At 40.0% G+C, this 27,664-nt stretch overlaps 1 protein-coding gene and 1 long non-coding RNA gene across 4 annotated transcripts in view; one reads left to right on the top strand and one right to left on the bottom strand.

Moving 5' to 3' along the window:
- Positions 1-1,944: 1,944 nt before the first annotated feature.
- LOC123036170 lies at positions 1,945-10,779 on the bottom strand. Of its 2 annotated transcripts, XR_006417102.1 has the most exons (3): positions 10,659-10,779; positions 5,402-5,494; positions 1,945-4,833 (listed from the first exon to the last, which is right to left on the bottom strand). It is a non-coding gene; the product is annotated as an uncharacterized LOC123036170 (long non-coding RNA). The 2 variants fall into 2 exon arrangements; XR_006417101.1 differs by having other exon boundaries at positions 1,945-5,494.
- Positions 10,780-12,673: 1,894 nt separating this feature from the next.
- Positions 12,674-27,664, top strand: part of LOC123036153 (programmed cell death 6 interacting protein) — a 31,662-nt gene continuing 16,671 nt past the window's right edge. The window contains exons 1-7 of one of the 2 annotated variants that reach the window (XM_044455181.1): positions 12,674-13,001; positions 16,720-16,774; positions 17,745-17,814; positions 19,829-19,956; positions 22,474-22,627; positions 24,088-24,188; positions 25,946-26,062. In XM_044455181.1, the coding sequence (XP_044311116.1) occupies positions 12,793-13,001; positions 16,720-16,774; positions 17,745-17,814; positions 19,829-19,956; positions 22,474-22,627; positions 24,088-24,188; positions 25,946-26,062 (834 nt within the window). In that variant the 5' untranslated portion in view covers positions 12,674-12,792. Of the gene's footprint in view, positions 13,002-16,719; positions 16,775-17,744; positions 17,815-19,828; positions 19,957-22,473; positions 22,628-24,087; positions 24,189-25,930; positions 26,063-27,664 lie in introns of both variants that reach the window. The other variant, XM_044455173.1, reaches the window with a different exon arrangement.

Genomic DNA, 27,664 nt, shown 5'->3' with positions numbered 1-27,664 from the left:
TGTTGCAACCAGACCACTGACTGGGGCCAGCTGTGGGGCACATGCGATCCCTTGTCACAGCAGTGGAGAGCAAAGTTCTGGTCTTCACCTATAAAGCCTCATACAGCTTGGGCCGGAAATATTTGAAAGACGACATCCTCTCAGTTGAATCTGTTTGCATTTAAGAGCTTCAGGAGAGTCCTGCCCCATCAAGGCACACTAAACGGAGACAGGAGAGCAGGTTGCCTTTGGAACTCCTGGCAAGGAAGGTCATCTCTGTTATTCCTCTGCCAGCAGGCAAAATATTTTCCCCCTGACCGGCTTTTGGCATCAAAATTGTATTTTATTTGTGTTCTGGAATTCTATTTTAATTACAATGTCATCATTTTTCTGCATTTTATTGTTACCTGTCCTGTGTGCTATTTTGGGGAATGGTGGGATCAAATGTTTTCCATCTCTGTGTCTGTGTCTCTTTAGCTAAGTAGAACTTCTCATTTATTAATAGTTACATACAGTATCACAGCATTGATCAAAGATGCTATTTCTGTAAGTCTTCCTGGAACAAAAATTCTCTTGAATTAAGTTATATTGACTTTCGCTCACTATATGAAGACTATTTAAAAGACTACTTTGCCTAGGAAGAGACATGGAAGTACAGTGCCTTGCAGAAATATTCACATACACATACACATCCCTTTGACTTTTCCACATTTTGTGGTGTTACAAACTGAAAATGAGATACTTTAAATTGGCATTGTCGCCACTTCATGTACACACGATATTCAACTCTACTAAGGTGCAAAAGATTATTGTGGCATTAAATTAAGTTCAGTAAATGAAATTTAAGTTAACAAACTGGCAAAGGCTCTCTCTCATGCACGCGCATGTGCACACGCACCCACACACGCAGAGACAGAAGGTTCAATCCTGTGATGGTTATAAAGGTCTCTGCTTACCATTGACATTCAGCCACAGATTTTCCATGAGAGAATGTAACTCTCAATTTAAAAAAAAAGGCTCTCAGCCCTGATTTAAGAACAACTACTGGATGAGGAATTGTAGTTTTCTTCTGACTAAAAATACATAGATTGCACCTTAAATAGAGGTGGACAATATTTTTTCTGTCAAGGTTCACATTTCTTCATGAGTCATCTGCAGAGGCTGCATGTGAAGAGGGATGAAATGGGCCACCCCCTTTTCTCTTTCTGCCACCATGTTCTCCTGCTTTCTCTGTTGCTGTCTGCCAGGGAAGGGACAGATGGCTGTTGCCAGAGGTCTGTACTGATTGCTTGCAGAAGAGGGCTTTTGAAATAAAGCCAAGGGCCAAATGTACTCTAGGGCCATGGATTGCTGACTCCAGCCTAAATCCCTCCTAGTAATGAATAAACAAAGGAAGGCTTAATTATTTTCCATCCAGATAAGACCATTATTAACTTGCAATTGATGCATGAGTCACAGACATGAGAACTCTGACCTTACAGCCTGGACTTCCTCTTTCTTAGATTGAAAATAACTTTTCAAAAACACACGAACATTTCTTGCAGCGACTTTTCCCAAGACATATGCACCTCTCTCTCCCTGTCATCATTTAAATAGCATTTGAAAACATTTGAAAACATAGGGCATTTGAAAACATAGGGCTTTGCAGTGGCCTGTATTTGCACTGGGACATACTAATGGGCTATGAGAGGGGCTGCAGTATGCCTTCAATACTTAAGCCACCCTGTTGGATGCATCCACCAGTCTCTATCCTATGCATCTTGAAACAGGAAGGATCTTCTTGCATCAATTCCACTTCCCACTTTGCCATTACACAGGCACCAGGATGCTGTTGATCATGTAGGAGTGGGGTGGAACTGAATCCCAGAAACATCCATGATATTACAGTTTTTGTCCTCAGACTGATGGTCTAATTGACACAGCACAAAAGCAAAAGAAATCTGTAGGAAGGATGGGGCAGAGAGCAAACATGGACTTGTGTTTATTTATTTACTTTGAAGTACGTCCAATGTGCCTTATATCAATGGCTGCCAGCACATGAGACAGCAATGGGCTATATCCAATGTTAGCTAAACTTAACTCCCATTCAGTTCAATTGTTCTATTCCAAGTAAAACAAACATCAGACATCATCCATCTATAAAACCATTCAACATCAAAACACAGATCGAAAAAGTAACCCAAGCAATCAAATGAGAACAAATCAGTTAACAAATAGCCAAGTCTTAGCATGGTATGAAATGTGGCCAGCACCCAGACCAGCTCTCCACAATGACCCTTTCTTATATCACAACATAATAAGGCTTTCACTGGTGAGCTTAATACTGGGATAGATGGATACAGGGAGTTTCTAGTTACACATATCTTTCTTAAAAGTGCTCCACCTGGCTGGGAAAAGGGAGGCAAGCTCCCTGAAGTTGCCCCTCCTCTGCCTGATGGATGGGGCCAGGTCGATCTGTCCCTTGGCATTATATTCTTCCTAGGAGGCAAGGAAAATATCCTCCCAGTGGCCCTTGGACCCCTTGCCAACAGCAGAGGCCAGAATACACTTCCTTGCAGCTACGCCTCTGGTTCCAACCCCTATTCCAGATTTGCAAGAAGGCTCATTTTCCGAGAAGTTGTTTGAGAAAACATATAGGCATATTTCAGAAGGAAAGCATGGCTTGCCTCCAATCTTAATCCACAAGAAAACTCAAGCGAGTCAATGGGAAACTAAGCTTACTAATATAATACATAGCTAGGTAAAAATAAATTGGCAAAACCTTTACAACAGCTGGTGGCATTTATTTCTCAAGACTTTTTCTCACTTTTGTTGAATCACATCATATTCTGCACCGCTGGCATTTCGAAAGTGTTTGATCATCAGATGGAATTCACTTTTAAGTGATACAAGGATTGTGTTATGCGATGAAGAAATAATATAAACACATGTAAATATGGAATTTGCATTGGATTCTGCCACAACAGAGGCATCAGTCTCTCATTAACAGTGTATATCAAACAGGTGCCCAACCCCTACTTTTTGTCCAACTGTATAGTCAACTATAAAACTTGCTTCCTTTTTGTAGCTGTGTAATGTGGGAGTTTAAAATAGGTAGCATAGGATTTTGTCCTGCACGTATATATATGGAACACCCAAGGGTATTGAAAAGGCCTCTTGCCTTAATTTGTTGTCACTTTATTGAGTCAGTTTTGTTTAATCCACATGCGAATTATCATTTTATTTTTATTTTTTATTATGTTACGGGGCATGGCTGCAATCTAATGTATCCTATCAAACCCCATGGTGCTTGCTTCTGACTACATAGCTCCAACTTGCAAAACACCTTGAGTTTAACAAAAGATCTTTAGCCAGCCAAAATGCAATCTTTAGCTTTTAGTTTAAAAAAACAACAGCAACAAAAACAATCTTGCAAAGAAATGCCCTATACAGTAAAAGAAAAGTAACGTGCCCAAGCACCTAATACAAGACGAGGTGGGGTCTGAGCACAAAACACAAACTCAACCTAGTGGTGTGCTGGAAGACACTATTTGGCTTTGCACTATGCCTATGACCCTCCCCCAGTTAAAAATAAAATGAATGTCTAAAATAAAATGAGACTCAGGTTGGCAGGCTGAATCTTGGGGTGCACCAAGAATATCCATAGTACCTATAAGCACCATGCTGGGGACCCCACAGTTGGAGAACTGCTCCTTTCTTTCATGGCCTAGCCTGTCATGTAAAACTAAAGACAGTGGGTTGGATTCAAACCAGTTAAGTCATGACCAACATGTCCCATTTCTTTGCATTGGTCCTAAGTTCAGATAAAAATTGCTGTGCTTACCTGGGACTAAGCTCCACTGAATTCATTGGAGGTTTCTTCTAAAGAGATTTGCAAAGAATTGTATAATGATTCAGGATCTAACCCAGTATCTTTTGGCTCTATGTGTGACGAGGTACAAAGGCTCTATGAACAATGAAGCATCCCTGTGCTGAGTTCTTAAGAAAGAACCACCTCCTCTGAAGAGGGCTTGTACTTCTCACACATTGTCATTTAATGACTGATCCAGTTCCAAGATACACATTCAACAAAATTGTCCCTACAGTCTACTACCATTATCCTCTTGCTTAAGAAGGGAATACCTGAATGTGCAGCAATTCATTTTTAAAACATTACTAAGCAATAAGAATTTAGTTTATACCTTTGGAATCACCATGAAAGAGGGCTAAAGAGGGCACCTATTTGCTTAAAATGCATACGTATATAAACAGTTTAGAAACAATGGCAGTTTATATAGAAATACAATATATCCCACCATTGTGTGAAGGGTGACCTTTGCACCTTCTCAGCACTGTCGATGGGAAACTTCAAGGCCCAACTCTTCTTCCTGATGACTCTTTTTATTAAAAACCAGGCTTGAAGTGGAAGGTCCTTCAAACAGAAATTGTCTTCAATATCAAGGCCCATCTTCTCACAGTCCTCCATGTGGACTTTCTGTGAAAAAAACCACATGGCTATCCTAGTTCACAATATTAAATCTTAATTGCAGATCACATGTATTTGCACACATGTTCAGCAAGGAGTACCAGAAACAGAAAATCAGGATTCTGTGCAGAGAGTAGTTTCTAAATACTCTTTAGGAGTAATGCGGGTTGTTTTAACTGAAGAGTCTCCCTTCGGTTGACTTCCCACAGCAGAGTTCATTATTACTAGCCTACATGCTTTGACACACCATCATGAGGTAGCAGTCAATAAAAGGAGCAAGCATGCATTGCAGCAGGGAAATAAATTGCTTCATTGTGATGACTCATCCAGGGCACCTTGCACACACCCTGCTGTTGTGAGAAACTCAAAGGCTTGGAGAGCCTGTGCAACTGAAAAAAACACAGAAAAGTAGACTGGTTTACAGTGCCATGTCATGGTGCTAGGACGTTGAAAACAATTCCGTGTTGTCAAAAAACTATCCTTCTAATAACAAGACGATCACTTAATTTCTACCTGTGGCTTGATTGTAATCTTATGTACCATCTTTATTTGTTCCTTTTCTGGGCTGACAGTCTCTTTAATTGTGACACACACTATGTAATTTAGCATCCTCGCTTTAACATTAGGAAACTCAAAGGCATTGAACCATCAGACAAGTTGCCAAGCAAGCCCCGATTCTGCCCTGATATACAGAGGTGCAGAACCTTGTTCAGCCAGAACATTGGATTCCATTCTTGAAAGACTCTAACAAACTGCATTCCAGAAGTGGGCAGGGCCAAAATACCAGTGCATTTTAGCTTAAAGCTCTTAATAACAATAACTAATGCCTTAGGAATGGCATTTTTATCTTTGAGGAGAGGGGGGACTACAGAAAAAAAGGTAAATAAATCAAACAGTTGGGAGTTCTGAGGCAACTCCTTAAGCCAGTAAGAACTCTGTTGAGGCAGCATCAGTTACCTGGATAACCACATCATTGACAGAAGCAGGTGACAGATACAAATGCGGTGAGTATTCAGATGTGTTGAGGAGAATGAGAGAGGAGAACAACATCTGTAAACAAAAAACCAGAAGATCTGTGGCACAATCCTACATGTTTTCTCAAAGCTGAGCACTATTAAGTTCAAAGGGGCTTATTGTTGAGTAAAATGTGCTGAAGAGCAGTATCAATGGCAGGCATGATTGGGCATTTGCTGAGGGCACTTGCTGACAGCAGTCCCCTGAATTGGCTTCTTGACCACTGCAGTCTGCTTGCTCACCTGCCTCTCACTCTGGTGGTGATGAGAAGGAATGGGGCATGCCACCTCAGACTTGCTCCATGCCTTTCAAGCAAACGTGTGGCAGCAATTATGAGAGAAAAGGATTAAAAGTAATAGCAACTGGCAACAAGTGTGATGAGAAGGTAGATGCACTGAAGGAGGGACGCATGGTGCAAAGGCCCTCACAAACCTAGAGCCAGCTCTGCAATCTCAACATGCTTGAGGACCTCCCAGTCCTAAGAGCAGGACCACTGGCTGAGAGGAACCTTGTCTTCAAAAGATGGAACAAACATTTTAATAATAATACGGATGGTGATAATAAAGGCCAGAAGTCAATACAGAGTTAGGAAAGTCAAGCCCACTGGTCCTGCCACTGTCTCCAAAATACACGCTGTCTAGCCTATCTTGCTGGAGTCCACCAGCAGGGCCTTCAGATCCATACCGCTGACCTGAGTATGTCTGAGCATCCCTGTTTACAGGGCTTGTCCAGGCTTTTGCAGAATGTAATAGTGAGGCCTCCATTTCCATGCCAGGCATTCCTTCTCGCTTTATCAGAGGGAGAGGGGTCATTGAGTTCCCCTCTGTTGGTTTGGTTGGTTGCTTCCCTCTCAGAACTTCCTTTGTTAGCATTCTAGCCTGCTGCATCAATGGGTGCACCTGTGCAACAAACTCCCTGAACTTGCCAATATAAGGAAATACGAAATTCTTATATGGTTATATGCATCTAAAGAAAATACAAAAACCTAAATTGACTTAGAGAAATCCTTTGCCAACATAGCTGGGACAGCTTCCATGTTCAGTCCTTCCAGAACTGCCTCCTGCAGTACGTATTCCACATGAGCATTCTCTAACTTCGTAATGTCACAGTATGGAGGAGTTGGCTCTTTCCTTCCTGTTCCCTTTTCTTTTCTGTTATGTTTGTTAGAGTCCAGGCTGAGCAGCCCTTGTATCCCTGAGAGTCACACGTGGCAATGAGCAGAATATTGGCCAACATATCCAGGTCTGGCAACAGACACACATTGGCCAAGTGGTGGGTGTGTCATCCCCCCATGCACAAACACACACTCAGCTGTCTCCCTATCCACAGATGTAAACACATCTTTCCATGTCCACGTGCAAGACTTCCCCACGTGAGTTGTGCTTCCACAGCCTGCCAAGCAGCCGTTTGGTGGGTTGCAAGCCATGGTGTAGTGGAAGCAGGGATGCACGGAGATGCACGGCTGCACTTTTTTGATTCACAGGGAGCCAGATGCTCCCTACTCTTGCAGGAGCTAGGAGAAAATGAATTTCTTCAACATCATCATATTGCTCCCTGTTCTAATGCCAAGTATTTTGGGTGGTCTGGCTTTAATAGGCAATGAAGAGCCATTAGCTTTACAAGGGACCTGCTCCTGGTAAGATGAAAAATTCTTGGTTGATATGGATCAATACAGGAACCTAAATGTTTGCATTCTCATTAGGGATGTGATAATGAGGACTGTCCCTATGAATGTCTGTGCTTCAACATGTGCCACTACACCATTGGTCACACAAGTGCACACTTCACAGGAAGGATGGCTTTAAAAGATGACCTTCCCAGCATGTCTTTACAACCATGCTCTCCATAGACAAAGGCAGTGACAAAATGTGAGGCTGAGGGAGCAGGAAGTAATTCAGCAGTAGCTTGTGCATATGTGTGGCTGCACTGAAGTCCCTCAAGTACTGCATATGACCCATGGGTCACCCATATAGGTAACCCATTCTTTTAAACTGTAAACTCTCTTGAGTACGTTGACAGAAAGTTGATTGAAACCAGTGGGACTTACTTCCTCACAGGAACGTGCTGCATTTTATGTTTTGTTCCTAAATAGAATTGTATAAAAATTACTTTGATTGAAAACAGTGATGCTTCTTTATGTGTTTAGGACAACTGGAGGATGATGAACATTTTTAGGACAGTGTTTCTACTGCATACCTAGATGAAGCTTCCTAAATTTCATAATGTATTTTCCAAATATAAAAGCTTAACAAGTTGAACAACACAACAAACTGTGCTTTTAGGCTATCTTGTAAAATCAGGTGTTCATGTCTTTGTTGGAAGTCTTTTTTTTTTTAAACCAAATTGTCCTTGGTTCATCTTTTTAAAGGACTACTTTGAATAAAGTGTTGTCATAGGAACTAGATTTTTCTTTTCAAAACTGCATTTCAAAGGCACTGCCACTGAGGTTGTTAAACCTTAGTTGCTTTTATGCTTAACTTGAAAATGAGAAACCTTATGAATATTAAGTGGTCTGACAGTCAGCTTCTCCCTGGAGTCACGGAAAATCTATGCTATTACAATCACATGTAGGTATACAGGAAAAAGGGTTAGGGTAAATATTTAGCACATTTATAAACAAGTTGTTCCTTTAAACTGCTAGAGCACATGTCTTGCAAGGAGAAGATCATAGGTTCAAATTACATAATCTTTTGGCAGGGCTAGAAAATAGCTCCTAATAGAAACACAGGTAGCTACAGCCATTGTATTTTATTTTATTAGATTTCTAGCCCTCCCTATTAGCCACATGGCTCTCTGGGTGGATTACAATACTGATACAATACAATACTGTATAGCATACAACACTGATCTAAATGGACCAATAAGCTGGCAGCTTCCTGTTTGCATCAGGTTGCATACACGGGATTATTATATAGGATGAGCTGAGAGTGCGTCACCCTTTTAAAGCCTTATAGTCTGGGCCTACTTTCTCCTGTACCAAACCTGCCCACACTGTGAGGTCATCAACAGAGCTCCTTCTCATCTGTCTGCCACCAAGAATGTTTAGGCTCATAACTTCCATGTAGTCTTCTCAGTGATGGTTCCACACTTCTGGAATCAACTTATATCAGACATGGGCCATGCCCCTTTCTTTGCTGGTGTTCAGGAAAGTTCCAAAGACCTGCCAGTTCTTACTGGCCTTCCCATAAATCTGGGCTATTGGTTTTTACTGGTAACTTTTGTTTTTATTTATTTAACTGATGAGCTATCTTATGGATCTTATTGAAACATTTTAATGATTTTATAAGGTATTTACTTAGTGTGGTGTTTAGCTTTCACACTTGCTTAAGAGGGTTCTACATTTTAAATGTGGCCTAGAAATAATTTTAGATATCTCAATGGGAAAGAGGGGAAATTTCATAATAGTGTAAACCATTACCTATGAGAAAACTCTAAGCATCTTGACACTTTTTGAATATGGAACTTTTCTGCAACTAAGCTTGTCTAAATTACTCTTGACTCTCAAAGTATGTAGCACCCTCACTACTACTCTACCCTCACTGGATGGATAGCTAATATAGCCTTGTTGACAAAAATAACTCTCCTGAAGAAAAGTATAATATTTAAACCTGTCTAATAAACACAAGAATCGCCATTTGGGTAGAAGAGGTTTCCTTCATTTGCACTGTGTTATTATCTTATTTCATCCTCACAACAACCCTAATAGACATGGCTAAGGCCCATTCCACCATGATCTTAGCTGAAGAGGTTTGATTCTAAGTGTCTCATGTCTAAGCCCAGCTCTCTACCCTCCATTCCATATGAGTGCTTTCTTTCAACTAAAGATTAACCATTTTAGTCCTGCTGAGTGGGAGCTGGGCTAATCCAGCTGCTAAGCTCTGTTCAGCCATAACCAAACTGGGAGGTCTCAGATAAGCCATTCTGTTTCCTTAGCTCCTGTTTTCGTATCAGTAAAATTGGAATAGCATTCATCTATCTGAGGACAAACAACAGGATAGTCTGTCTAAGGACTGCAATCTTCATCAGCAAATTACAGTTTGGGAAAGGAAGAGGAGTCAGAGGAAGAGCACATGGTCCCCTGGGAGACCTGGAGGGCCAGACTGGGAGCACAGGTGGGGAAGATTTGGCCTCCAGGCCTGTTATGCTCCCCTCCCCAATGGGAAGGGTCATAGCAGATAGAGCCTAAAGTCAGAGTGCTTCCAGATAGCAGTGTCCTAACAATACCGATCAAAAGTTGTTGTTGCAGCTGCTGGGTCTCCCCTCCCCAGTTAATGGATTGGAGATGAAAGAAGCCATGGAAAAAACACTCTGGACTACACATGGAAGTCAATTACACCAGGATCCCTGCAATCCCATGAACAAGGCCATGCAATTGCACAAAGTCCCATCTGGAAGTACTTTCAACTTCCAAATAGGGCTGGAAAAGACTCCGTTTCCTGCTGCTAGTGAAGCAATATTGAGGCTACAGTGCTAGTGGGTCCAATTGTCTAGCTTGGTGTAGAGTAGTGTTCTGTTTCAAATCTTAGAAACACACTTTATTTTTATCTGAAATGAGATGACTGCATAACAGAGTATGATTCTCTTATGCACCATGGTGAAGCTTTTGCTGGCAAATGTTGCACAGACATACTCAGGGATTCATCTGAAAAATTGTCTACCAGAGCTACAAAGACTTTTCATTTGCAGCTATTATGCAAAATGAAAAGTTAAAAATTTCCATCATATTTCTCAGCATGTCTGAATGACCACTGACTTCATTTATATGCATGTTTTATGTGTTTTATGTTCCTGCATATCTTCTATTTAGAGGATAGCTATTATCATATCTGAGAAACCACTTACAGTATTTAAAAAAATAAATTATGGCTTTACTTGGTTCATACAATATTAAAGAATTCATTTGATTAAAGACAGTGGTCTGCATTTGGCACAATAAGGGCAATTCTATAGAACAGTCATTCTTCTTATGTTTTGAAATCTACAGTAGATGGAGAATTTGACTAACAAATACTGACAAACATTACTGAAACAATATAATCATGAATCATGCTTGTCCCTGGAGGCCGCTAACACCTGGGACTAGTATTTGAAAACAGGCCAAGAAAAAAATGCAGTACTATTTCTCCACATTCCAAAAGCACAGATCAAATTAGGTGAAACACAACCAATGTTTCTAGAGGAGTATCTCATACCCACTTACCTGGCTCTAATTTCCACTTAATTTATTGAAGATTATGTCTGAGAAGACATATGTAGGATGGTGGTGTAAACCTCACTGAAGATTGTTGTTGTTGTAAGTCGCAAAGTCGTGCCCGACCCATCGCGACCCCATGGACAACATTCCTCCAGGACTTCCTGTCTTCCACCTTCCCTCAGAGTCCACTTAAGTTCACACCGACTGCTTCAGGGACTCCATCTAGCCACCTCATTCTCTGCTGTCCCCTTCTTCTTTTGCCACCTATTGTTCCCAGCATTAGGCTCTTCTCCAGAGAGTCCCTCCTTCTAATTAGGTGGCCAAAGTATTAGAGTTTCATCTTCAGTATCTGGCCTTCTAAAGAGCAGTCATGGTTGATCTCCTCTGGGACTGACCGGTTTGATTGCCTTGCAGTCCAAGGGACTCGCAGGAGTCTTCTCCAGCACCACAATTCAAAGGCCTCAATTCTTCGGCGCTCAGCCTTCCTTATGGTCCAACTTTCACAGCCATTCATTGCAACTGGGAAAACCATAGCCTTGACAAGACACACTTTTGTTGGCAGGGTGATGTCTCTGCTTTTTAGTATGCTGTCTAGATTTGCTATAGCTTTCCTCCCCAGGAGCAAGAGTCTTTTAATTTCTTGGCTGTAGTCACTGTCTGCGGTGATCTTGGAGCCCAGGAAAATAAAATCTGTCACTACCTCCATTTCTTCCCCATCTATTTGCCAGGAAGTGATAGGACCGGATGCCATGATCTTAGTTTTCTTAATGTTGAGTTTCAAGCCAACCTTTGCGCTCTCCTCCTTCACCTGCATCAAGAAGCTCTTTAGTTCCTCTTCACTTTCTGCCATTAGAGTGGTATCATCTGCATATCTGAGGTTGTTATTTCTCACCGGCAATATTAATTCCAACTTGTGGTTCATCTAGTCCCATGGACAGTACCAAAAGGCATTGAAGATTATAGCCCTGCAAAATAATCCTATGCATGTCAAATCAGAAGTGAGCTCCATTATGTTCAATTAGGCTTTCTCACAGGTAAATGTGCATAGGATAGCAGCCTAGGTACGCTGCCTTTCCTATTAGAAATATGTATCCTTTGTTTTCTATGATGGCAGCTAAAGCCATCACACTGCACTGGTTCTCTAGCAGAAAATATCGTGGACCAGTAAAGATTTAACAGGCTCACTATGGCATTAATCTTTTGTGATCTTGAATCCATTTCATCTCAGGTATGCCTGGAGCCCTAACGGTGTATGGTATCCTTTGCCTCAACCTGGTACCCTTCATGTATTTTGGACATGGACAAGTCACAGCATTCCTTGTCTTTGCCCATGCCAGCTGAGCCTGGTAGGAGATGGTTAGGCCATCTTAGTTTAACAAGAGAATTCTACACAATGTACACATCTCCTCAAATGTAAGCCCCATTGCCTTCAGTAGGGCACCGTTGTTATGCATTGGCAAGTTGTTGCATTTATGGCAACCCTATCAATAAACACCTTCCAAAATGCCCTGTCCCTGACAGCCCTGCTCAGTACAGCCACTTAGGCTGTGGCTTCTTTTAGTGAAAGGGGACACACTTGTTCATCTCCCTGAAGGCACAATCCTATGCATGTTTAGACAGGAAAAGTCCAGAACATGCATCGAGTTGCAGTCTAAAACCCTTTCGCTGCTTCTGATACAACAGAGGAAACACAACTACCTTCTGCAAACTTTTGTCTTGCTTCAGTTCCTAACACTCTTGGGAGGCAAGAAGGATGGCCACTGCAACGGAAAGAGTGAGGACACACGGAGCCCTCCTGAAAAAGCTGAGCCCAGTCCAGCGCAGCTAGAGCCATGCATTCTAAAGACCCAGACACCAAAGCCATTAATAAGACCACAACACCACAAACGGCAAATACATAAGCTTGGAAAAGTGGGCGGAGCCGGCTCGCTTATGACTGCAGTCGCGTGACCATGACGCAACGTTCCGAAGGCACCATAGAGAGCTGGAACTTTTACGTAAATCCCGGAAGTGAGTTGGGGAAAGCTAGTCGGGCGGTTTCTTGAGCCGCCTTGAGCCGCCGTATCGAGTAACTACCGGGGGGAGGTGGGAAGGGAAGGAGAGCACGGCCTGAAGCGGGGGCGACGAACCAGCCAAGAAGATGGCGTCCTTGTTCATTACGGTGCAGCTCAAGAAGGCCTCCGAGGTGGACTTGGCCAAGCCTCTCTGCAAGTTCATCCAGCAGACTTACCCGGGCGGCGAGTCTCAGGCCGAGCACTGCCGCGCCGCCGAGGAGCTCAACAAGCTGCGCAAGAGCGCGCTCGGGCGCTCGCTGGACAAGCACGAAAGCTCGCTCGAGACCCTCCTCAGGTGAGGAGGGAGCGAGGTGTGTCGGGGCTACGCTAAGAGGGGAGGCTGCGCGCGGGTCGCACCCCTAGGAGAGGGTGGGGCACGGAGCGAGCTGCGGAGCCTCGGCTCTGGGCGGGCCCCCACCTGGCGGAGGTGGCTGGAAGCTCTCCCTGGGCGCGGAGCGGGGTGGGGGGCGGTTAGGTTCTCGAGAGGGGCGTCTGTGCTCCGTTGTGCCCAAGGGCGGGGATGGGCCGTCTGGCGGATGTTTCGATGTTTTAAAATAGAAGTTCACCAGCGGTACAAAAGGCGCGTGTCGTTAGAGGATTCCGAGCCCCGCAATTCGTTGTGATCATCTCGTTCTACCCAAAAATCCACTTGGTTTAATCGTACTTCTATCCCACGTTTCCGCCAAAAAGGGCTCCAGGGGCACCTTACGTACTATAAGGAAAAGGAAACACTCGTTGCCCTCAAGCTTGCAATGGATCAGCGCGTGACTCACGAAAAACGGAATGGGGAGAGAAGAGGAGAAAAACTGAACTGTTTTACGAGGCTGCTGGAGTGGCCCGTTTCTCCCTGGTCTCCCGTTGTACAGCTTGCAGGAATGGTTTGCTTGCTGAAGGAGGAGGAGCCTTCATGGAGCAGGCCCTACAGCGAGGCTATCCTCATCTTGTTTATCTCAAGCTCTCAGCATTCTCTCTGTGTGTAGGGAATTCATACTGATTTTGTTGATAAATAATTGGAATCAGACACCATTATTGTTCTATTGCAAATCCTACTATTATAGCCTGTGCTCACACCTGTTTTAAGGGGGTCTTTTCCCTTCTCATTGATGCTCGTCATACACTCAAAATGGGGCATGTATAGTCTTGAGAACAGAAGACTGAAGGAAGATATGAAGTATTCAGAAGGTTACCGCAAAGAAGAAGGCCACAATCTCTTTTTGATAATCCCAGAGTTCAGGACACAAAATAACAGACTCAAATTACAGGAAGCCAGATTCCAGCTGTGAATATTAGGAAGGACTTTCTAACTTAGAGCAGTATAACAATGGGCCACTTGCCTAGAGAGATTGTGGGCTCTCCCACACTAGAGGCATTTAAGAGGCAGTGGCACAGCCATCTAAGAGGGGTAGGGTAACGGAGTCCTGAACTGGGCAGGGGGTTGGACCTGATAGCTTTCTTGGCCCTTTCTAAGTCTACTATTTTATGATTCTGTGGAAATCATGCTTATTAGAAGTGACAGCTATGTGGCATGGTTGATCCAAAGCAGCCGCCCAACTGGGTGTCTTTGGATCTGTCACAGACTCTCCTCTGTTCTAATACACTGAATGAGTGGGTCATGAGCGGAGCGCCGGCTAGAATCGGGGGTCAGACTAGATGGCCCGGGAGGGTCCTTCTGACTCATTCTGTTTCTATGTTCTGTTGAGCAGGTTTGTGCAATGTGACAACTTGCTGAGGTTTAATTTGCCCTTGAGAAGATGCAACACTTGCTGGGTGCCATTATCTGGTGTGGCTTGTCCTGCTGGGTAAACTCAGCTGGTGCACATTATTTGATGGCTGAAAATCTTTTGCTTGATCCAAGGTCTTTTGTAGGACTATGGAAGTTTGTTTAATCCTCAGTAATCTTCTCTGCCCAGGTTTGCACAATGCAGGAAGCCAGGCAATCCCCCTCTCCCGGTTTGGGTTGCATATACATCTGACATGCAGACTGTTGCTCCTGAGGGTAAAATAGTGTTCATGAATTGGCCCAGAGTCTGATGTTGTCCTCAGAGAGGTGAAAGGGTAGAAGATTGTTTTGCTGCTTTTGGAAGTCATGAGTCACCCTGTTTTAATTGTACACCTCTTGGGGAGCCCTATGGGCTATAGGGTGGTTTATAACTATAATAAATAAATGAGTCCAAAAGTTCTGAGGGAGAAGGACACCCTCAGTCATCAATATTATGGAGAATCTGGCAGATATCTGAATAGGGCAACCCAATGCATGTTTACGTTGGAATGTTAGAAACCACCTTATTGATTTTATCTAGGACCTTTTGCCTGCAAAGCAAGTGCATTACCACTGAGTTAAAACTTGCATCCTTACTTGGAAATGTCCCAACTCTCTCTAATAGAGCATAGTTTCTAGTAATTGCATTTAGGGTTTGAATCTATTATTCTTGTTACTTTTTCTTAAATCCTGGGCAAAGCATGTTCTTACAGAAGCCAGTTCAAATACCTGTTGGGATGGGTCCTGGAGAAACTAGGTAAGGTTGTGGAAGGACTGAAGGAGGGCTTTAAAAAGGGATAAGTAAGAAGAGGATGGGGTAAAAGTTGGAAATTAGAGGTATTGAAGTAAAGGCTGTTTTAGTTATTGCATAGACTCTGGAACTGGAAAGGCCGTATAATCCATATACGTATATCATTTGATTCAACTCGGTGGATTTAGATTCATTTATCTCAATCGATTTAGAGCTTCATATCAAAAGATTTTGGGTTACACAATCATGCTAGATAAGTAGCTGTCTTCAAAACTGGCCAGAAGCTTCAGCCAGCAGTTACCCAGGGCCAGTTACAGGAAGCATGCTGTTAAAGCAGCTTCACTGGCTACAGGTCTGTTTTCAGGAGGAATTCAAAGTGCTAGTTATGCTCCATAAAGTCCCATATGACTTGGAGCCATGTTGCCTTTCAGACTGCATTCTCCCATGAGCCCTGTCCAGTACATTAAACTTCTGGAGTGGCCTTTATATTGAGACTGTGGCTATCAGAGGTACATTTGATGGTGGCAGAAGAGGGTGCTGCCAAGTTGTGGAACTCCCCCTCAAGGAATGCTAGGTCTGCACCCTTTCTGGTGTCTTTTTGCTAGCAGACAACAGCAGCTTTATTCAAGAAGGCATTTGATTGTAAGTGGGTCTGTCTGAATTGGGTACTTTCTTGTATTTAAATCTGCAACTTTTATTTTTATTGCATTTTAATGCATCATTTCACTGTTAGAATAAGTTTGTTCAAGTTGTACTTCTAAGTTGACCTTCATAGGTTTTTTTTATAGAAAGGTGGGTCTTATAAATAGATGTGTCATAGCTGTGCACACTTTCTTTACTTAGAGTGATTTATTTGCCCTGCTTGAAAACACAGATTCAGAGGGCTACAGAGACATGGTTTTTCACATCTTCCTCCTCTTAGCTTTTTAAACTGATTATGTTTTAAACAATGCAAATTAATTCTGCTTCATTTTGCAAATGAAATGGCATTCCAGTTCTCTTAAACTTTCCAAGCAATTGCTCTTTTGACAACTAGATTAAACATTTTTCTTGAATGAGCTAAAAAGGCTATCACTTCTGTTGTGTCTTTATTTCCATAAGATGTTTTTAAATGAAATCTGAGTTTAGGAAGGAAATGCCATTAAAATTAAGGTGGAGTGATTTGAACTGTATTTTCCAGTTTGAAATTTGTATGCCTAAGCAGTTTTGAAATATATTTTATAAAATACATTTTGATTTGTGTAAATTGTCTCAAAAATTTGGGCTATTGTGTAATATAGAAATGTAGGAAATGAAATGGAAAAATGCATTGGAAATTTCAAAAGTATTTTACTGTAACTGATTTGGGAAGCAATCTTGTTGTTGCCAGACACTTGTCTAGGCAACCATAGGAAAGGTTGGAGCTCTGTTTTCAAGTTCAGGAACATGTGGGGACAGAGCACTGCTAACTTTATGTCTATCTGTATGTACTTACTAATTTAAGCTTGTTTTTATTAAATTCAGATACTACGATCAGCTGTGTTCCATAGAACCAAAATTCCCTTTTTCTGAAAATCAGGTAATACATTATATTTCTTAAATATTGCTTTAATATGCTATAAAAGAAAGTAGCTGAAAGATGGCAGGAGGAAGCAATTTCTGAATGGATTACTGAGTCATACTTTTATAATCATGGGGCTAATTCTATAAGTCGTATACCTTGATTCCTTGAAGAGCAATAACAACATTTTTGTATAGTTGTTGAAATGTAGACTAAGAAAGAGTGGGTATAACTCAGCCAAATATTTGATGATCATTAGTTTCACAAGATATTTAAGTATATTTTTGCATCTGTTCCACAGAAATCAGTGTGTATCCAGTGTGCTTAATTTTGCTTAATATGCCTGTAATTTTTGGTCTGGAGTAAAGGCTCAGATGTGAAAAAGTTCTGATGTGTTTGTGCTGCTAAACAGTTTGTTGTAAATGTAGTTTTTGCTGTGTTCATAGCATTCTGTTTAAAAAAGTATTGCTCTTGTCCTAATACAATTTTCTGTATTAATATATAATTATTTTCTCCATAAGAGTCACACTTTAATCTGTGAGCCAGTTTGCATGTAATGACAGTCTGCTGGTTAAACAATGCATGGGCTGTTACACATGAGCAAGAGAAAGTGGACATGCTGATTAAAAGTGGAAGTTGTAGTCATGCAAAAGGCAGCATCTTATGATCAACTACTCACTGGTTGTTGGGTGTGGCATGTATACCAGGTGCAATAGAGCCATGGTTTGTTGGAGAGTTAACAGTTTCATGCATTGTGCTCAACAACCTACAAAAAGACAAACTGGGGGTTTGTTTGGTTTTTGAAAAATCAGAAATATCATGCATGGAGGGTAGCAGTGTTCTCCCATGTTCATCCCAGATAATAAGTTGTTTAGCCCATGACCTGTTGTTGCATGCAGCCAAATTACTGTATGGCAATATATGAAAACATATTGTCAAACAACTATCTCTAAAATTTGAAATTAACATACTCTTCTTATACGTCTAGATCTGTGTAACTTTTACCTGGAAAGATGCTTTTGACAAAGGCTCACTCTTTGGAGGATCCGTCAAACTTGGTAAGTGGCTGTTACAGGAAAAAAAAAAGATAGAGTAGACTTTGTAGTGCTGAGATGCAGAAAACTAACTGAAATATAAGCAACATCCCAATTTATAATACTTTTGAGCATCCTATAATGAAAATTACATCTGAACAAAGTTTTATCTTTATATTGACAACTTAGGCTTCAGAGTTTGGTAGTAGTTATAGAATATAGTTAATAAAAATTGTTGAACCTTTAGTAAGGTTGTCTGTGGTAATCAGATGTTCTAACCTGTTCAAATCAGATTTTCTAACCTCAAACCAATCATTGATGATAATTCTGCACCCAGAAGTGTTAAAGGATATATCCTTACCCATTTGCTGTTTTATTTCCCATCTCAGTTATCTTAATAGTGTTCCTAATGTCACCGATTACTACTTTCAAAAACGTGGTGACAGAAAAGTTGTCCCAAACCTGATCACAAAAAGGCTTTTGACCTCTTGTTGCTATCTAAGCTGATCTGTGTAGAGGACAGTTAGGGTATCTGAATGGTGATGCCTTCCTGTTCTATAGATCAATGTTAATGCACAGTCTCCAGTATCTGCTCTCTAATGCACACTCTTTGACAGTTTGAATGTGGCTAAAGCCAACATAACACTGAATTGTTCCAGAATGTATAACACCAGTTTGCATCCTAGCAGCCTTATTACTCCCTTTTTATTTCTTCAGTTACCTTGCTGGCCCCAAGTGATATAAAGTGACATTAAGTAGTTAGTTGTATTCCCATAAACAAGCAGAACCTGAAAGGGAGTTTATGGGCACCCGGGGGCCCACACCCATATATGTACTTTCATAAACTTTGAAAGAAGATACCTGTCATGACAAATTGGCTATTTTTTATGCAAGTAGAATCTTTTATTAGCAGTTCAGACATGTCTAATGGAGCAGGGTCTCTGCTAATTATCTAAGAGGACAAGGAAGGCTATGTGGGGAAAGGCTGTTGTAACAAAGCTGTGCCTACAACTAATTTGTGTGGTAAGCCAGTTGTGCATCCTTCCATGTTTCTTCATTAGAAGAAGGCTAGAGCGCCAAGCCAGTTGCCTATCCATTACTGTGGGTAAAGGTAGATTGCTTTTGTTTTATGTCCTTTAGGCCAAAATGTAACTCCAAATGGCTTAGCTTGGTGGAAGGGGTAGGGAGAGTTCTTTGGCCTGCCACCAGCTTATTCAAAAATAAAACACAATGTTATTAAGAGTAAAATTAAAATAGCATTTTATTGAGAATAAAGTAAGGGATAACATGGTAATTTAAGGAAATAAACTAATGTTCAGTAGTTTGCTACATCTCACTAAATCTTTTTACACACATGCACATGGGTTGTCCAGATTGATTCATTGTACAGCATTGTAGATGGTCAGGGGAGAGTAGAAAGGGCTAAGGGGAACATAGCCTATATTATGTTTAGCCAGGGTGTCCAGGCAACGCAGGCAAAGAAGCTCTACCAGTCTGTTGTGAAAGTACTGTATTCCTGATTATGCATTGCTCATCTGTTTGACAGAACCTGTTTGCTCTGTGCCACCTGACAAAATGGTGCTAGCAGATGAAAGGCACTAAGCTGTTAATTAAAACAGACACTTCTCTGGCTGGCTTGATGCCTTCAAGACTTTCCATTTGTGGACGTGGAATTTGGACAAGACATTGGGAGCAATGAATATTAGATCTCTTAATCAAGAATACAGTTTCATTTAAAGGGGCATGCACTGGAATGGCAAGCTTCAGCAGTTCTTTAAATATCCCTATCCAAAATATTTAGGAGCTTTAAGGATGGTCATCAGTGCTGATGTGTGTTTGAAAACAGACCAGAAACCTAAGATAATTGGTTTTGCTTTTCTAAGGGAGATGTTTAATGCTAATTTTACAAAGTTCATGTGTATACAGTCTCATTGGAACATACTTGTTAATTTCTGCTTACAGTTTCCTTAATTTTTACAAACTTCATGACTGTCTCATTTGTTGTTAAGGATGCTCTTTTGTGTGTATTTTGTTTCAGCTTTGGCAAGTCTGGGCTATGAAAAGACATGTGTGTTGTTTAATTGTGGTGCATTGGCTAGCCAGATAGCATCAGAACAGAATCTTGACAATGATGAAGGATTGAAAGCTGCAGCAAAACATTATCAGGTATTACTTTTTTCTCTGTTTAATAGGTTATTGAAATTGCTAGTTATTAGATTGAAATATTGTATCTTAAGTTTGTATACTTGTAAGGTTCTAGGTGTGTTGGAGAATAAACTGTATCACCCCAGGTAGTAGTGGATGTACCGTGGATATTTTTAGATTGGAATCTGGGAAACCTGGATTTGAGTTAAGGTTTAACCATAGATTTATGTTCATTTCAAGCTTGTTTTTGTTGCTCAGATAGTGAACCAAGATACTGTGGTATGTGTTTACCAGAAAGTTCTTTGTACGTCTCATAGAAAGTATAGGGAGAATTGAATGTTCGTATTCATGTAGCAGGAGTTATGCCACAGTACTCCCACACTGTATTTGAAAATTGAGGAAATATGTAGTGGGATCAAACTTGAAATCATTTAGAGAAAGTGAAGGGGAATGTCTTGACATGTTTTTGAAAGGACCAAGCAGTGGAGACTAGTGCATATGTTCTAACATTGAAGTCATTTAGGGATAGTGGAAGAAAATATTTTTGCATCAGTTATCTGAAGTGGAAAACCTTCCAATGCTTAATTTTTCCATGGAAACAGTTCTGTTTCATAAGTTCATTAGCAACAAAGAATGGTTGCCAGTAGCAAAAATGCTATTAGGCAACTTGGCAGTCTCAGAGTTGCAATTGATTTTTTTCAGGTGATTGTTTCTAGCAAGTATTTGAGAAACTACATACATGTCATTGAAACACATATCTCAGTAAGAAATAGAACTGATCAGTAGTAGCCATGGAACTGAAGGAGTCTCAGCCTCAGTGGAAGAGGATTAAACTATATTGAAATAAATGAGTGGTTGTCAACACATCATGCACAGTTCTTTGGGCTCCTAAAATTTTTAGTGCGGAATTTCCCCTTCCTTCCCTTATAAACAATACAAGGGAAGTCCATGCTGTTGTTTTTACATTTTTACAAATACTCCAATAAGATTCCTACTTAATTATGTTTAAATCACAGTAAGTGTTGTTTACTCTCCCCCTCAAATATTTCAGGTTAAATATTTGTGGTGTATTGGGGCAAAAATAACATGGGACACTTATTTTAGCTTTGCTTACTTAAAAGCAAGTAGAATAAACATGCTAAATTATATCACTGTCTAGGCAGGGTGAGCAACATAGAGGTTATATGCAGTAAGGAAAAATTGCCTCTTTAAAAGCCAGAAGCACTGGTTTGCCATTTAAATTTGGTAAAATGGTAGCAAAAATAATATTTTAAATCAAAATGGCCCTTCCCCAGTATACTGCTTTTGGCTTTAAAAGGGAAGCTATTTTTTCTTGCTGCTGTTGCCATGCTAGTAAATGTCAGTGGACAGGGGCAATATGGCTCCGTGTCCCCTGGTAGTTGCCTACCCAGGTTCTAGGACAACAGAAACATCTTGAAACATCTTGAAGCTAATTATAAGTCTGTTGCAAATAGCGCATTGCAGATTCTCCAGTTTATAACTTTCCAGAAAGCCAGGCTCATTTATTGATGTCTTTTCTATTAAATGGTCTCCTGAAATGCTGCATAGCTTTCTTGCCCACTGATACAGACATCTATATGATTTTTAATATTTTGAGCAAACAAGCTTCAAGGATGGCATCCCTTATAAACTCAGGAACAAAAAGGTTCCATGTTAAGGAGCATTATTTTGTTGTGGTCTTTTACAGCATTCTTGGATTCTGTATGTAGCTCCCCAAACTGTAGTTTAAATATGCTGTACAAAGAAATAGTTTGCCAGTTTTCTTAAGGTGCAATCTTATTCTTATCACTAGCAATGTCTTGTTAATACCAACTGTTAAGGTACTTTTCACGTCTGTTCTATTTACATTTTAAGTAGATGCATCCTCTCTGCATGTGTATATAAATACATAAGTTTGAGGTTAACATGCCACAAGAAGTTGTGCTAGCCTTTAACTGTGCACTCCTATGCATGGTCATAGAGCAAAACATCCTACAACTCTGAGCATTCTGCAGCCAGCATTCCTCTAGGGAATTATGGAACTTTTTCCTGTCCAAACACGGAAATATGTATAGTCTTGCACCTTTAAACTATATTTTTATGTGAGGTAAGAGTTCCTTTATGCAGATCAGCTTAGTAGTAAAACAAGATACAACCAGGCCTTATTATATTGTTAAGATAAGTAGCTTGTTTAGCTTCTAACACAGGTCATTACCAAACTGCAAACCAAACGGCATGTCTGTACATAAGATTTTTATACCATTGCTTGTGCTAAACATCTGGCATGATGCACTTTTGTTTAAAACCATGTTGCATATTAAGGAATTCTTTCTCTAAGGGTGCTACCCACAAGACACATGTGATTTGAATGGGAAGTATGCAGCTTAACATGTGCAGACTGGCAGCTTTAGACGTTTATGTTAGTAACTTATTTTTCAGTGTTCAGATTTTTCAGTTATATTAAAATAGTACCAATATGTTCATGCTATTTTTCGTGGTGATATCAGATATGCATCTATAATATATTATTTTCTCAAGTTTGCTAGCGGTGCCTTCCAGCATGTAAAAGATACTGTCCTGTCTTCGCTAAACCGTGAACCTACAGTGGACATTGCCCCAGATACAGTAAGCACTCTGAGTCTAATTATGCTGGCCCAAGCTCAAGAAGTCTTTTTTCTAAAAGCTACCAGAGGTATGTCATGGAATTTACTACTTGGAAATTTTAGATTCTAAAAATTTCTTTTGCTAGTGCTATGGAATACTAATTATTTCTGCTCAAAACATCAAATTCAGCTGAAGAAGACTGGGGGAATATTTTGCAAGTTATAATTTTGTGGCACCAGAGTGAAATCTTTAAATCTAATACCTGTATATTTAATGTAGTTGCTTCTGCAGAGGAAAAATGCTTTGTCAAAACTGGATACCAAACTCCAAGCTTTCATCAGAAACACAGATGGATCCCCTTTACAATTGCCAATATATTTTTAGTAGCTAAGATGACTTAGAGAAGTACTACAGTGATTTTAAAAATGTAGTCTGAAACTGCCCTAATACAAGGTAAATACTTATTCTGTGGTTTTATCCTTAGCCTTCATATTTGAAGGGAGAGAATCATTTATAGGTAGTTTCTTAAAATATCTTAGAGCACTGTGGTTTCCAGATGTAGCCACCAGAGGCTTCTAATGCAGCTACAAAGGCACCAATTGTTTCACTGACTTTCATGGCCCACTTATGTCCAATGTGGCTACAACCATGTATAGTTTGTGGTCTTGCCTGCAGCTGCAGTTAAAAACATTTTGAGAATCACTGACTTCAGTTGTTTCTCCCCCCCCCCCCCAATTTCCTACTTATTTTATGCTTAATATAAAAATTACTTTAGCCACTTGAAATGCATGCTTTTCATTTTTTATTTTTACTTACATATTTATGGCAAGCCCCTCAAAAATAAACTTTTCACCGTGGAAATCTTCAGCTCTCTCTGAAATCCAGTGGATAAAAACAGCAAAACAGATCGATCGCTGTTCAATAATATTATGCTTTTCTGAACAATTAGCAAATTCATGAGGATTAGTAAGTTTCAAAAGCATTGACTCTTATAGCATTTGTTCATATATACATAGAAAGAGGGAAAAGCAATGGTCAGCGTAGGCCTTTCAGAGGTGTAGCTCCCATTTGGCCATCTCCCATGCATATTTGAGGCTCTAGTGCTGCAGTATTTCATTCACATAACAAAATTAGCACATGAATTTAAAGCATGGGATTCAAAACAATGATGTAACTAGAACCTGCAAATCCTCAAGACTTTTCTTCCAAGCTTGCTTTGCAAATGCAGAATGTAATCAGACTTGGGTTTGAAACAGTACTGCTTGAAGGAGATTTTAAGAGTTTTTATTTCTGTGTTTCTGAATAAAAGACATCTTTTATTCTTGACTTCAAAAAGCTTTGAATATGCTGCTTTAGACATTGTGTTCTAATAACTTTTGAAAACATAACACTGTGGCTGCTTTAGCATATAGAAAACATTCAGAACTGAAACACTATAGAATGTGTGGTCTGTCTTAATATGATTTTTTCTTTTTTTAGTTGAATATATGAAACTATCTCAGTTACTGAATAGCTTTGAAAAGTGACACCAACTTTATTTTATTTTAGATAAAATGAAAGATGCCATCATAGCCAAACTTGCAAATCAAGCTGCTGATTACTATGGAGATGCATTCAAGCAGTGTCAGTACAAGGATACCTTACCCAAGGTTGGTAATTCTATAGTAAAGACTGCATAAGAAGACTAAAAGCATGCTATGAATTGAAATGGTTAAATCTTTGAGCTTGCCAGTGGTATTATCAAGTACATGATAATCCTTGCTTGACATTTGGAGGGTGGGCAGAATGGAGACATGTAATTAAATTTTGTATGACAGGATATGAAACCAGTACTTATGGATTCATACCAAGCTTGTTTGCTTTAACAATGAAAATATATCTTTCAGATAGAATTCAATTTTATTTAACATAGGGCATTTATCTCTGTCTCTTTGTTGATTTGCTTGCTAAAAATGATTTCAAACTAACATGCTTGCTAATGAAATTTCTCTTTACTCTTTAATGTTCTCTTCCATAACCTAGGAAACTCACCTTGGGATAGACTTGATAGCAGTATGAGTGCTCTGTTGCTTCATTTCCTGACTTTCTGAAATATAGGGAATGAGAACAGAACTAGAAAAAACACTAAATTAGTAGCGTTTGCCTACTGAATTATTATTTGATAGAAACATCAGCTCTAAAACCTATTTAAGGGACATGGTTTCCCTGTGTAGAATATTCTGTGTAAACATTGTTTTTTTAACTTTGATTTACATTGTTTTTTTAAGGGATAAGATATAACTTTAGACCATACATTGCTTTGGTTAAGGATTGCTGCCAACTTTTCAAGACACACCTGAATCACCCTTGGGAGTAAGTTCTGTGGAAAGCATTATAGAGATTTTAATAACCAGTTAGTTTCTACTTGCAATATATAGCTTCTTGATAGTGTTCTGGGGCCTAGATTATATAGGATTAAGCAAGTTTTGGTTTTTGATACACAATTCAGTAATGATGACTCTTAGTCATTGTTTCTTTTTATCCTGCAATTGCCTGTATGGTAAAGTGACATGGTAATTATACTGTATCACTTTGGATTGCAGGTACAATTTGATTTTTATACAGCTTTCCATCTTGTTAAACAGTTTGATAGAAGAAAAGGCATGTAGCAGCCCATTCCTGTTGTTCTGATTTTTTTCATCAGATTTTTTTATATGTAACTTTTTAAAGAAAAAATACACATAGGGAAGTGTTCTGAAAACTGTTATCTTCCACCTGATGTGGTAGTCTTATTTTATAATCACATGTTGCTGCATATATAGATCAGGCTTAAGACTTGCTTGGAAAGAATAATGATTATGCTTAAGGTTTCAGTTCTTGAACTACAAGCATTTTCAGAAAGTTAGCAAGTGAGTATTATTGCAGGTGAAGTAATTATAAGCTGCTTCAACAATTGCACCCATCTTATTTAAAGGGCTAGTTTATATATGCATCCTATTCCATGTCACCACATACAGTATATCCAGGATGTACACTCTCACCATGCTAACTGGGAGTTCACATAGATACTCAACATGGATTCCATAATTCTTTGTACCAATTTATGTACCAAGAAGATCGCACAGTATCTTTGTGTGCCTGAGCCATTTCAGTAGTTCCATGTATAAAAATAAAGTTGCCTAAATGCAATCAAACTCATAAACTAATTAAAAATGTTTCAAATTTAAATAAACAGCACAGTACTCATACTTGCACCGAACTTAATTCAAAAAAGTCACATGGGTCTCCTTCACTCCTCATGTCTTATCTAAACTATTAATTGGGTGACTAATATCCTGTTCTTCTTCCTCTTTCTTCCTGCATCCCATGTTGTCTGTGATGGTTTATGTGGTTGGACTTTTCCCCTGGTCAGTATTTTTATTTCCAGGAAGTGTTTCCTCTTCTGGCTGCAAAACACTGCATAATGCAGGCCAATGCAGAGTATCATCAGTCCATACTGGCAAAGCAACAAAAGAAATTTGGTGAAGAAATTGCAAGATTACAGGTGGGTAACTTAAATTCCTTTCTTTAAAAAAAGTGGGGCAGGGGAGAGAGAGAGAGTTCAATGAATGTTACCTTTATCTTGAGCATGGGACAGTTTCAGTAAATTAAGAAAGACAGTTATTTTTTTCAGTTTTTTTCTTTGATTTGTTCATGTTTTGCATCAACTGACATTAGACACACATTTCACAATAAAAGCCCAATTTCACAATAAAAGCCCAACAATAGCCTAATTATACCTAATGTTAATTAGTTCATGGTTCATCATGACAGAGTGATGTCTGTAGACAGAATATTAATATTTCTGAATTAGGATTGTTATCTGAAAAATGCCCTTTTAACCTTCTAGACAGCCTTCATTTTATGACTTCTGAGGCAGTGGGTGTGTTCATCATGCTAACCCACACTGCCCATAAGCCACAATGGCTTGGCTTATTTTTTTAAACAGTGCATGGTGTGCTTGGCAGGCAATCAGGCTTACTTTGGGTTGTTCGTTCCCTCCTACCCTCTCAGTTCTCTGATTCTGAAATGTATCCTAGTGCTTTTTGCAGCAGAATCTATCTTGTCTCTCCCTCTCCAACTCTGCCCATTATCCATTTTCATTCTCCCCCATTCTGTTTTCTGTTCCTGAAAATTGTATAGCTGTGTTCATAATATTTTGTCAATCTTCCTCAAGTGTCAAATACATGCCATCTTGTAGGTTAATTTTCTTGTTTCAGCTGTCAAAGGGGACAGGGAAGAGGAGTAGGTAACGGACAAGGAAATTGACTGGGTGAGACTGCATATCGGTTAATGTATGCATAGTTGCCAAATTGCCAAAGGGATAACAGTGGTGAAAGAAATGTGCATCCAAAGGGGTTAACAATAACAATGTAATCCTCTATACTTCAAGTGTTGAAAGGTGTTCTCAGTGCCTCTACCTTTTCAACACTTTTCTGAGTCTCCAGCTAGTCCAGAAACTGGAAATATTATTTCCCTCTCCCTTTTTCTGCCTGCTAGTTGGAGAATTTATTGTGGTTTCCTGGTAGTTCTAAAAGAAAAAAGCCCAGAGGTCTAATAAGTGTAAGCCAGTAGCCAGCATTCTCTCTTCCTGGGCAAGATGCTTGAGTGGGTGGTGGTTGAACAGCTCCAGGTACTCTTCAGTGAATGGATTATCTAGATCCATTTCAATCAGGCTTCAGGTTATACAAAATGCTAGTAACAGATACGGGAAAAGCTGCAATCAGCATGACTCCAAATTGAAATGCGCAGTGGGTTCTATATACTAAGAGCAGACATGAAACAGTTTTTACTCTGGTTTGTTCCAATCACATTTCATCACTACTGTGTGGTATTTAAGCAAACATCCTAAGAATGTTTCAATTTCAAGTATAGGCTGATGGGATCTGTGCTAACTTGACTGATCAGGAAGGGATGTTGGGGTCGTCACTGACAGCTTGATGAAAGTATTGACTCAGTGTACAACTGGTGTGAAAAAGGCAAACTCCATTTTGGGCAAAATTAGGAATGAAATACTAAATAGAACTGTTAAGATCATACACCCATTATACAAATCTTTGCTGTGACTGCACCTAGAATATTGTGTACAATTTTGGTTGCCTTGAAG

Source organism: Varanus komodoensis, unplaced genomic scaffold (genome assembly GCF_004798865.1).
Source record: "Varanus komodoensis strain SLA01 unplaced genomic scaffold, ASM479886v1 scaffold10, whole genome shotgun sequence".
In the NCBI taxonomy this organism is placed as follows: Eukaryota; Metazoa; Chordata; class Lepidosauria; order Squamata; family Varanidae; genus Varanus; species Varanus komodoensis.
The sequence above is the reverse complement of the archived record's forward strand: the minus strand, read 5'-3'. Positions and strand labels throughout refer to the sequence as shown.